Genomic DNA, 12,261 nt, shown 5'->3' on the forward strand with positions numbered 1-12,261 from the left:
TCAGAATTTTTCCACACACTGAGTGATCTCTGTACCGCTTGAAAACATGGGTACAAGCAATAATTCCAGTGTTGCACTGGAATCACGGCCATTTAAAAAAAAAAATTAAGAGACTTCTGCTACTCACTTTCTGAAAGATTTGGGAGTCCCAATGTCTGCAAACCTATACAAATATAGAAGTTGGAGTTATTTTTCAAGGACCGGTTAAAGGCATTTAAATCTCCATGCAAATCAAAAGTACCTATCTGATGCTACCTAGAGAATGAATATGCTACTTACCAGTATGCATCTGTTCTTGGCATGTAGGGCTGCTAACATTCATATCTAGTGCATAGATCGCCGCCTAGTGTTGGGTCCGGATGATTGCACATTGTTGTCCTGGAAGAGTCTTCGAAGTATCACGAGATAGGTGGCTCCTCCCCTGGACTACAGTGCGCATGGGCATCGACTCCATCCCCAGATTGGTTTTAGCCATTGTGGCAGAGATGGAGTGAAATAGTGTAAAGGATGTCCATGCTAATGATGAATGCAAGAGAGTGTCTGCAGCCGCTACGGGCACCGGGGAGGAGGGCGGGCGATATGAATGTTAGCAGCCCTACATGCCAAGAACAGATGCATACTGGTAAGTAGCATATTCAGTTCGAGGCATGTGGGCTGCTAAATTCATATCTAGTGCATAGAATACACAGCAGTCCCTCCATTAAGGGCGGTTGCCCGTGCCAGCTGCAGAAGCTTGAAAAAGTGTCTTGAGAACAGCCTGTCCCACAGCTGCTTGCTGTTTGGAATGCACATCTACGCAGTAATGCTTGGTAAATGTGTGTGGTGTAGACCATGTGGCTGCTCTACAAATGTCTTCTAAAGGAATGTTCCCCAGGAAAGCCATGGAGGCCCCCAATTTGCGTGTGGAGTGCGCTCTTGGGGGTATTGTTAAAGTGCGTTTAGCCTTTTGATAACAGATTTGAATGCATTTAACAATCCATCTGGCTATTCCTGCTTTGGAAATGGGGTTGCCTTTGTGTTGTGCAGAGAAGGCAACAAAAAGTTGTTGTGTCTTCCTAAATGGTTGTGTTCTGTCAATGTAGTACATTAGCGCCCTCCTAACGTCTAATGTATGAAGCATTCTTTCTGCTACCGTTTGTGGGTTTTGGAAAAATGCAGGCAGGTCAATAGTTTGGTTGATATGAAACTGTGACACCACCTTTGGAAGGAATTTGGGGTTAGTGCGGAGCACCACCATGTTAGAATGTATTTGGATGAATGGCTCTTGGATAGTGAGCGCTTGCAGCTCACTAACACGTCTGAGCGACGTGATAGCAACGAGAAAAGCCACTTTCCACGTTAGAAACTGAAGTTCGCATGAGTGCAGTGGCTCGAAAGGTGGGCCCATCAGCCTAGTGAGGACCACATTGAGGTTCCACACAGGAGCTGGTGGAGTTCTAGGAGGAATGACTCGTTTCAGCCCCTCTAGGAAGGCTTTAATGGCAGGCACCCTGAAAACAGAGAGGTGCTGCCTATTCTGGAGATAAGCCGCTATGGCGGATAGATGGATCCGAATGGAAGCGTACGCTAGATTGCATTTGTAAAGATGTAACAAATAGCAGATGATGTTAGGAATGGATGCATCTAGCGGGTTGATATTGTTGTCTGTACAGTAAATGACAAATCGCTTCCATTTTGCAGCATAGCAAGCTCTGGTCGTGGGCTTCCGTGCCTCCCGGATGATGTCCATGCATTCAGGAGGCAGGTTGAGGTAGCCAAATTCTAAGACCTCAGGAGCCAGATCGCCAGATTGAGCTGTTGCGGATCTGGATGCTGAATGTCGCCATGGTTCTGCGTCAAGAGGCTGGGTGTGAGATGCAGCCTTTGATGCGGTACCACGGAAAGTTCTAGAAACGTGGTGTACCATGGTTGGAGTGCCCATGTTGGAGCAACCAGGATGAGAGTCATCGAGTGTTGCTTTAGCTTTCTTGCATCCAGCGGAATGAGAGGCGCTGGGGGAAAAGCGTACGCAAATTTGCCTGACCAGTTCATCCATATCGCATTCCCCTGCGATTCCGGGTGAAGGAACCTGGCGGCAAAGCTTTGGCATTTTGCGTTTTCCCTTGTGGCAAACAGGTCTATCTCTGGAAGACCCCACTGCTGGAAGTACGGGTGGAGCACTGATGGATGTATCTCCCACTCGTGCATTTGATGGCTGTACCTGCTGAGCAGATCCGCCATCTGATTGTCCTTGCCGGGGAGGTGTTCCGCCATGAGGAAAATGTTCCTCTGAATGGCCCACTTCCACATGCTCTGAGCCAGATGAGACAGCTGTGGTGAGTGAGTACCTCCCTGCTTTTGGATGTAGTACATGGCCGTCATGTTGTCCGTCCGGATCAACACGACTTTGTTGCAGAAATGTACCTTGAAGGACTTCATCGCCATGAAGATTGCCATCAACTCCAGGTAGTTGATGTGCAACTTCTGTTGTTGTGTGGACCACAGTCCCTGCACCGTGTAGTGGAGCACATGAGCTCCCCACCCTTGGAGAGATGCGTCCGTTGTCAGGATAATCTGTGGCACAGGCTCTTGGAACGGTCGTCCCTTGCAAAGGTTGTGTGGATTCCACCAATGCAGAGAGTTGTATGCCCGACCGGTCACCAACACTAGGTCAGTCAGTTGTCCCCGAGCCTGTGTCCACTGATTCGCCAAGCATTCTTGGAGAGGACGCATGTGCAACCTCGCGTGCGGGACTATGAAAATGCAGGAGGCCATCATGCCTATCAACTGCATGAACACTCTCGCTGGCAGGGAGTGTTGCGGTCTGAACCTCTAGATCAGTGACTGAATGCTGTTGATCCTGGCTGGGTTTGGCTGAGCCATAGCAGTCAGGGTGTTTATTGTCGCGCCCAGATACTGCCGCACATGGGCTGGTTGAAGGTGCGACTTTGGGTAGGTGAGCGAGAACCCCAGACTGTGCAGGAGTTGAATAGTGTGGGACATGTCCGCGGCGCACCGTTGTTCCGACTTTGCTTGAACAAGCCAGTCGTCTAGGTACGGGTAGACGTGTACGTTCTGCCTCCTGAGGTGCGCCGCCACTGTCACCAGACACTTCGTAAACACTCTGGGGGCAGTTGTTACCCCGAAGGGTAGGACTTTGAACTGATAGTGCCTGTTTTGAATGGTGAACCGGAGGTACCGTCTGTGGGATGGGTGGAGTGGGATGTGGAAATAAGCATCCTTGAGGTCTAAGGTTGCTAGGAAGTCCCCTTGATTTAGCAGGGGAAGAATTTGTTGCAGTGTCAGCATGTGAAAATGTTCTGACAGTATGTACATGTTGAGGGGGCGTAGATCCAGAATAGGTCTGAGGGATCCGTCCTTTTTTGGGATGAGGAAGTACAGGGAATAGACTCCTGTGCCTTCCTCTTCCACTGGTACGAGCTCGATTGCACCTTTTTGCAGCATCACCAAGACTTCCTGCTGCAATAAGTGCAAGTGCTCTGCCGACATAGGACGGTGCCTTGGGGGAATGTTGGGAGGAGTGGACGTTAACTCCAAACAGTAACCGTATTGGATAAGTTTTCGCACCCACCTGTCTGTAGTGATGGATGTCCAGACTGGCAGGAACTGCTGGAGTCTCCCCCCGACAGGTGTTGGATGGTCGGGGGGCAGTGACAGAGAGTCACTGTTTATTGGAGGCAGAGGAACGTGAGGTGTTGTTTCCTCTGCCCCTGCCCTTGGCACTGTTACCTCTGTATCCTCCTCTACCCTGCTTGGGGTAGGAGGATTGTGCAGTACCCTTTGAAAATTGTGATTGTTGACCCAAGTGTCCTCTGGTAACACCACGTGCTCCTGAGCGACGAAAAGTGCTGCCCCTGAACTGTTGTGACTGAAGTGCCCCCATGGACTTAGCAGTCTCGTTGTCTTTCTTAATCTTTTCAAGTGTGGTGTCTACATCTGTCAGGATTGACGGGCTGGTTGAGGATAGTAGTTTGGATGTCAGGCTTAAATCCAGATATACGAAGCCAAGCTTGTCGCCTGAGCATGACGCTAGTGTTAATTCCCCTAGCCGCTGTGTCAGCCACATCAAGTGCACATTTTATTGCAGCGTTTGATATAAGCTTTCCCTCTTGTATGAGCATTTCTGCTGCTTCTTTATACTCATCAAGCAGATGTTGAAGGAGCTGTTCTAGGGTGTCGTAATGCGCCCTATCGTAACGCGCTAATAGTGCCTGTGTGTTCGCTATACGCCATACATTGGCAGCCTGCGCCGCCACCCTTTTGCCAGATGCCTCAAGCACTTTCGACTACTTGTCAGGGGGAGGAGCTTCACCCGTAGTTTGGGAGTTTGCCCTTTTGCGGGCATTGGCGACCACCAACGAGTCTAGAGGCAACTGTCCTCGAATATATGCAGGATCTCCAGGTGCTGGCCTGTATTTTTTCTCGATACGTGGGTTCACCACTCTTGCCCTGGTCGGTTCCTTAAAGATCTCTGGGGCATGTTTAAGGACACCTTTGAGCATAGGAAGAATTTTAACTGTTCTCTCTGAGACAGAGAAAGTGTCAAACAGGAAATCTTCCTCCACCGGGTCAGCATGCATGTCCACATTATGATTTGCCGCTGCCCGTTCGATTAAAGCATTAAATGCTGCAGAATCCTCTGTTGGAGATGTACGTGGCCCAAAACCTTGTGGATCTTGTACCACCTGCTGGCCACCTTGGTCCCCAGTGTCGTCATATGTGTCCTGCTGAACATCAGGGTCATTGTCCACTGGGAAATTGTATTGGTCGTCTTCCTCATCACCCTCTCCCCCTGATTGGTTTGGGGAAGGTGATGGACTTCTTCTGGGTGGTGGTAGGATAGGCTCAATAAGGGCAGGAATGTCCTGTGCTGGCCTCTTTTTCTTCAGTGGAATAACATAGGATTCCAGTGGTTGGGAAGTGATCTTCCTTTTGTAAAGGGTCAGTTTCCCTGTTTGGGCATCGATGAAATGCTCAGAGTGTTCTTCTGAGGCTTGAAGCGTCGAAGGAGCCGAAGTCTTTGGCATCGATTTAGGTGCAAATGCCTTTGGTGGCACCTTTGGTGGAAGAGTGTAAATAAGCTTGGTTGAAGACTTCTGAGGAGTGTCAACCTCTTTTGGATCCGATGGCGTGGGAGCCGTCGCCGACAAAGTCTTTTCTCGAATCCTTTTCAGGGAGTCGGTGACTTGTTTAGTGAAGGAGGCGGAGGGTGTCGTAGCCGACGTTCGGTGTCCGGTGGCGTTGGAGTCCCTCGGTGTCGACGGTATTTGCGTCGACGATTCTTCAGCTGCAACGCGGCGCGGCTCCGTTGTAGGCTTTGGCGCCGATGCCGATGCTGCATTTCCGACATTCTTGTGCCGATGCGTAGTGGCTGCGGCCTTCGGGTCGTGGCCTGTAGTCGATTTTTGTTCGACGGGGCGTTTAGTTGACGGCGCCGTAGGAGCGTCTGAAGGCGTGTGAACAGACTTCGACGTCCGTGCCGGAGCAACAGAGGCCGACTCTTGACGGACGCCCTTCTTGGAGGACGAGTCCTTGTGCACCTTCTGCGGCGCTGTTGGCTCGATAGCCTTCTTTGACTTCTGTGGACCGGAGGTGGACGGAGTCGATGAAGGAGCAGGCTTCGATATTTTTTGTGGGACGTCGGCCATCTTAGATGTTGTCGAGTCCGTTAGTTTCAGTTTCGTTTTCTGCTGGACGTCGGCCATTTTAGGTTTTGTCGAATCCGCTAGTTTCGGTTTCGATTTTGCCTGGTCGTCGGCCATCTTGGGTGTTGTAGAAACCGAAGGTTTCGGTACGTTGGATGGCGGCTCCGCTTGAGTGTCCGTGGCCGGGCTACAATGCGGGGCCGGGGATAGCGGTGCAGGGTCGTGGGTAAGGCCGAGTGGCGATCCCGTGACCTGAGCCTGTGTAATATAGACTTCGGGGCATAGCTCTTCCTCTGAGCTATCTTCCGCGGCCCCATAAACTTCTTCGTCGTCTCCTACCTCCTCGACGTATTCAATGTCCTGGTCCTGTCCTTCGACCTGTTCCTCGGGATCGGACTGGACCTCCGTCGACGGTGGTGAAATTTGGAGATGATGGCCACCGCCTTCCTCCGCAGGGTCGTCGAATATGTTGTCGGGTGCCGGTGTGGCTCGCTGGGCCTCGAGGCGCGCCGCGCGCCGATGCTTGAGCGTCTTCTTTGACCTGAATTTTGAGCAGGCCATGCAGTCGTCTTCGTTGTGGTCCGGTGACAGGCATTTATTACAGACCGGATGCACATCGATGTGTGGATATTTGGATCCACAGACGGGGCAGAACTTAAACGGGCTCCGCTCCATGTTAAGGTCGTCGGGTCTTGCTGCGACGAGAGGGCCTCGAAGTGCGAAGAGTAACTAGACTCCGTAGATTTCCGGCTCAGAGAGTCGGACGACGCTCGAGACCGTGCGCAAACAATACCGACGCTGGTAACGAAGGCCTTTTGGCCTTAAGAACAAAGTTTATCGGTTCCGACACGGAGACGTCGAGAACCACATCCGAACCCAATGGCGGAAAAAAACAATCTGGGGATGGAGTCGATGCCCATGCGCACTGTAGTCCAGGGGAGGAGCCACCTATCTCGTGATACTTCGAAGACTCTTCCAGGACAACAATGTGCAATCATCCGGACCCAACACTAGGCGGCGATCTATGCACTAGATATGAATTTAGCAGCCCACATGCCTCGAACCTAGTTTACCCAGCAATACCCATGACCAAAACACTATTTTTTGGTACAGGCTAAAAAAATTTATTCGATCTTTGTACCACTAGTTTGCATTTTCATAGGGACCAGGAAATGGAGATAGGCAATATGGACAGTTACATTGTTTGAACTCAAGGACAGCTTTGACACATTCATCCATTAGGCCCTGGAAGACGTTTTAGACACTAGCAGAAGATTCTGAGACAACACTTTAATGGTTTACATCATACTCAAACGTAAATAATTAATTAGTCCTGAAAAGCACTAATATTCTAGGAAGGTACAACACCAGCATTCATTTTTTCTTTCGATCATATTCAACCTCCACATGAAGCCCTGCAAGATTGTGAATGCAGAAGACGATATTAGCATCCATCAATAAGCTGCTGACAGGCAACTCTCCTAAACTTTCAGATGCCCATAAAATCAAGATTCATCCTAAAAGATAACTGCATGTCTAACAACTTCCTAAAACAATCCTACGAAAACTAACTTTAACTCTTGACTAACAGTAACATATTAGTATTGATGGAATATTGTTTACTCAACATGAATTTAGATGGTTTCACACATCAGATCACCTAAAGCGTAGAACCACTTTGATTCATACTTGGCACAAACCTCTACTTGGCTGAACGGTAAAGACAACATTGTACCAGCTCACAATGTAAATGTATGTAAACATCTATCTGCCAGGAACTGAACAGATTACCCACGGCTTGATTCTTCCCCGAATGCATGGAGGCAACATTATCCCATCTGGCATTTCGGCTTTGGTGCTAGCCCCAATTGATGGAACCTGTCATGCCTCAGTTGACCTCAAAGGACAAAAGAAACACAACCACACTACACTATCAAGAAACTGCACTGGCTGCCCTTGCAAGCTTTCATCATCTACCGGACCTACTGCACTGCAGCTACAAATCTTAGTATCCTGGCAGCCCAAAGGAACTAAAGGATTCTTGAATCAAAGAACTGCAAACAGAAGTAAACGAGAATTGAATTATTCTCTTTGTGTACACAGAGGATCTGTAACAATATTGCTCCTCCTATAAAGCTTACCACATCCCCTTAGACATATAGAAAAGGACTAACCTTTTCAAGGAGCATCTCATCGAACCCACAACAGGAACTTCAGGAGGAGATCACCATTAATCCTTCCTCCTTTTATTTGTTCTACATGACCCTGAATGTTCCTCAGAGCTCATCTCACACTAGTTATATTTTGCTGGTTGTTTGTAAAACAAGTATATCTATCTTAAAGCTTTGTATGAGCTCAGGGAGGACAGGGAAGGGTGAGTCAAGTGAGAGGAAATTAATGTTAGGCCTATACGCATATCATTACACATACCTTCCCATACCAGCAGGTTATTAATCCATGATGTGTGACTTTTGCTTTTTGTTAAACTGAAACTCAAACATGGTAGTATTCCATAGACAAAGAATATGACACCCAGTCAACAATCCTTCATAAATTGATGCCCACCCTCCTCTACCACAGCCCTCTCCCGCCCAATTGTCATTCAGCATTGTACCCCAGTGTGTGATAGGTTATCGTGAATTTATGTTAAGAAATAAGAACACAGCCATTCCCTCCCTATAGGAACAATGATGGGCTTATTTAATATAAACCCTTCTTGTTCTTCATCTAATCTCCCACTGCATCACCTATACATCTCCAACACTGTGGTAGCATGTCTAGAAGATTTTCTGCATATACCTTTCCAGCAAAGAGTCTTCTTCCTGCAGATGGTCCAGCACAGGAGATGGAAAGTCAAAAATAGTGCTGCTTGGAGTGCGTGGCGTGCTATCAAAGGAATCAGCAGATGACAAGGACTCCCCGGTTTGCTTTGTGCCTAGAAAATAAGGGGGTCAAAGGAAAAGCCATTAGAGAACAGCGCCAGACATATCAAAGAGGGGGAGAGTATGAAGGTAAAGAGAGAGAGAAGGAAAAATTAAAAACATTGCAATTGTGAGAAAGAACATGTGGGATAGGAAAGGAACTAAGAATACGCTGCCATACGCAGTGACGAGACGGTCTCATATAGGCACTAGAAAGAGGGGACATAGGTATCGGGCAAACAAGAAAGTGAGACTGTTAAAAAAAAACAACAGACATGTGGGCACCAAAGAAAAAATGACATGACAGAGCGAGAGAAAGAGGCAGTGAGAAAAAGGAAAAATATTTTCAAAGTGGTGAGTAGTAGGCAGTAAAAGACTAAGAAAGCATTATCCCAGGCAGACACAGGAAGAAGAGTTAAGGAAGGCCAGGACTACCACCATATAGAAATCGGGTAACCAGAAAATGAAGTAACAGAAGCTGGCAGCCGAGACAACACAGCCTAGGCAGGCATCATAGAGAGAAACAAATAGGAAGCAACCATCATTCAAAGAAAACCAGCAGAGGTGGACAGGCAGAAAGAGTGCACCAACAATGGGAGAGAGGTGGAAAAAGGGAGAAACTAATAACTAAGAGACTAATAACTAAGTGGCTAAAATCAGTCTCATTGACATAAGTAAAATCCAAGGGTGCCAAAGAAATAGAGACACTGGTGCCAGGGGGATATTCTGGCACAGAAAAATCTGACATAGGGAATGGAAAAACAAAAGGCTGTTGGGGAGTGGGAGAGATGACAGAGAAGGCAGAGAATTAAATGAGGTCCAAAGCTGGGCGCTATGAAACAAAAGGTCTGCACGCACATGACAGGGAGAATGGTTACTTTATGCCGATAGGGAGGCACTTGGATTCAATGAATCTTAAAGTCAAACAGGTGAGAAGAAGTCACAAAGCAAATGTGCATAACAGTGATAGAACCGACGGACATCAAGGGGAGAGTAGTACAATAAACATTAGATGAAAGTATTTAGCAGAAATGGGATGGATGGGAGTATATGGGCAAAAGAAGGAAAGAGGAAAGGAATACATTTAGCAATAAAAATTAGTAGATAACAAGGGAAGGAGAAAGGAACCTAAACCCTGAACTACAAAAAATGTATCCAAGCGCTCCCCTCTTGTGAACAGCACTCACCTGTTTCATTCTCCTTCCCTCCATCTGTAGAACCATAGCCCACTGCTGCAAGAGGGGACATGGACCCAGAAGACAAGGGAACACCATCCGTCCCATCATTGGCAGCAACACTCTGGCGCAGCCGGCTAGACTCCCCAGGCTCAGGGCTGCTGGACGAAGATGCCGGAACGTGTTTAGGGTGGCGCTGTTTATGCATGTCCATTGCTCTGCCAACTAAACATAAGCACAAGTGGCATCATCTAAACCAGAAATTTAGCATATTGGCTTCTCAAAACCGTCCTGCACCAGGATCAAGCAATTCCATAAATGAGAAAATAATTTGAGTGAACCACAGACATATGCCAGTAAGGGTCTAGGTATGGACACTTTCAGTCAACTGTGAAGGTGGCACACTGTCCAGAGGACCAAGGCAATCTGCAGAAGACCGCACGCAGAGAATAACATTTGTAAAGCAGATGGGGGTGGGAGGGGGGGGGGGGGTCGTGTCTTCCTCCAACATCTGCAGCAAATTTGCCTCTGCATGGCCCAATGCTCATTTGGGTATATCATTTATAATCTTCTTCCAGCCAACTATACTACCTACAGAACCATGAGGTGTTCAAGTATTTGTCCACTGAAAATGGTGATCTAGAGTGAAGACTCCAGGCAGAGCTCAGAATACATTTCACCACCTTCTTGCCAAAGACCGCTAAGTGGATAAACATGTAACAGAAAACATACACAAAAGAACCCGGTTCCTGGTGAATTCCCTCAATTTTGGAGCTATGCGACCAATGATACGAATGGACTGTACCCTCCAGCCATGTAATACAGATGGCTCACAGCCATCAAGATGCAAACTTACAGAGAAACAGGCAGTTGAGCTGATAGTGTGTGTTATATAAAAAGTATAATCTTTAATTAGCCTATTCACAAAGTACTTCTGGCTGACTTGCCTAGTTGCATTGCAAAATAGCACTTCATGGTAGCTAATAGGAGTACAACAATATAAATAACAATAGCCATAACGATAACTATGGCAACAAAAAAACACAACAACTTTTTGTGTAGCGCTTTATAGTACCGAGTTTAGCAGTGGAAAAACAGAGGTTTCTATTTATCAAATTCGATATTGCATGAACGACTTAACCAAGAATGATGAAAGGCTTAATTTGCCATGCCATGATTAAATGTGTGACCTGCAGCTCAAATAATGATGTTGGCAGAAACAGCTAAATTATGTTAATCAATCTATACTTGTGTTAATAAAGCAGATTCTTGAGTACATTTCTAAAAAAATCCAAAGAACTGGTTTTAGACCAGATATCATAAAACTGACAGAGCCCTGCAATGTTCTTAAGTGACTGAACATGCTTGCAGCAAGTGCAACCCTCCCTCCTCCTTGATCAACAGAACACTGTCCAGCCTGATCCTGCATGGTGACTTCAAAGGTGGAGTTTTCTTAGACTGTCAATGATGGATGAAGAATGGCGTCAACGTAAGTCCTCATGCAGAAAATGACTGATCACACATCTTTTAAATGAAACAATGGGCCATTGAGAAATCAGTGGCAATTCCTGACTAACAATGCCCATCTCACTGGGAAACACGCAGCATCTGTTCTACAGGAGCACTGCGAAGCTGATTAGGCATGTACACACTTACTTGCACTGCTGTCATGGCGGCTGATCCTGCGTTGAGGCCCTAGGATGCTCTGGAACACTCGCCTCTTACCCTTGTCATCACCCTCGCGATCCTTCTTTTCCTTCATGCTCTGTGTAACCAAATTAAACAAAAGAAACTTTTAGGTGCAAGCTGCGCACATTTCCTCATAAGCTTTTGTTTTTAACAGCGAGTGTAACTTTGGAAAAGGATATAAAAAAACAAACATAAGGCTGGTGATAGATCTGTGGGCTGCAGCCAGCAATATCTGTATTTTGCTGAAATATTTGACAAACCCGATTAGTTTCTGAGGAGAGAAAAGGATGGGGTTACTAAGGGAGAAACGCAAAATGGTGGAAAAGGGGTTAAAGAACCAATAACTGAACACAGCTCTAATAATCAGTGCTGTAGTCTGGAGGTGAACTTAACATTTTATTCAGTTTTTGACCCATCACCGCCAATCCACCTCATAGCACCCTCTGTGTGACCTTTATTCTCTAATTTGAAACCAGAATCAAATGCTTATCACTCGCCAAAAAATACTCAATCTCAGAGTCTTTGTGGTTTCCGACAGAAGCTGGCTCTGTATATACTATACCAAAGTGAGGTATAGTATGCACAGAGCCCAGTGGAACCCCAAAGGTACGCAGAGGTAAAGTTAGATAGCAGCTTATTCTCTATTTATGGTAGTGTGGTCGAGCAGTAAGGCTTTATCAGAGGGTAGTGTTAAGCACTTGGTGTACACACTATATCAGCAAATTATATCACACACCCAAAGACTGAACTTCAGACCAATTGGGTTTGTATAAAAATATTCTTTTAGTTATGTTATTTCCTAGTATCAAGCAAGCCTGGCACAGGTAAGTG

The 12,261-nt window shown here is 46.9% G+C and overlaps 1 protein-coding gene across 3 annotated transcripts in view; it reads right to left on the minus strand.

The window, feature by feature from the left end:
- Nucleotides 1–12,261, minus strand: part of ARHGEF12 (Rho guanine nucleotide exchange factor 12) — a 926,126-nt gene that overhangs the window by 456,685 nt on the left and 457,180 nt on the right. For 2 of the 3 annotated variants that reach the window (XM_078682163.1, XM_078682160.1), the window contains 4 exons: nucleotides 11,398–11,506; nucleotides 9,754–9,966; nucleotides 8,445–8,580; nucleotides 128–163 (listed from right to left, as the gene is read on the minus strand). In XM_078682163.1, coding sequence (XP_078538289.1) covers nucleotides 128–163; nucleotides 8,445–8,580; nucleotides 9,754–9,966; nucleotides 11,398–11,506 — 494 coding nt within the window. The remainder of the gene's footprint in view (nucleotides 1–127; nucleotides 164–8,444; nucleotides 8,581–9,753; nucleotides 9,967–11,397; nucleotides 11,507–12,261) is intronic. The other variant, XM_078682161.1, reaches the window with a different exon arrangement.

The sequence above is a fragment of the Lissotriton helveticus genome, chromosome 3_1, assembly GCF_964261635.1.
Source record: "Lissotriton helveticus chromosome 3_1, aLisHel1.1, whole genome shotgun sequence".
NCBI classification, from domain to species: Eukaryota; Metazoa; Chordata; class Amphibia; order Caudata; family Salamandridae; genus Lissotriton; species Lissotriton helveticus.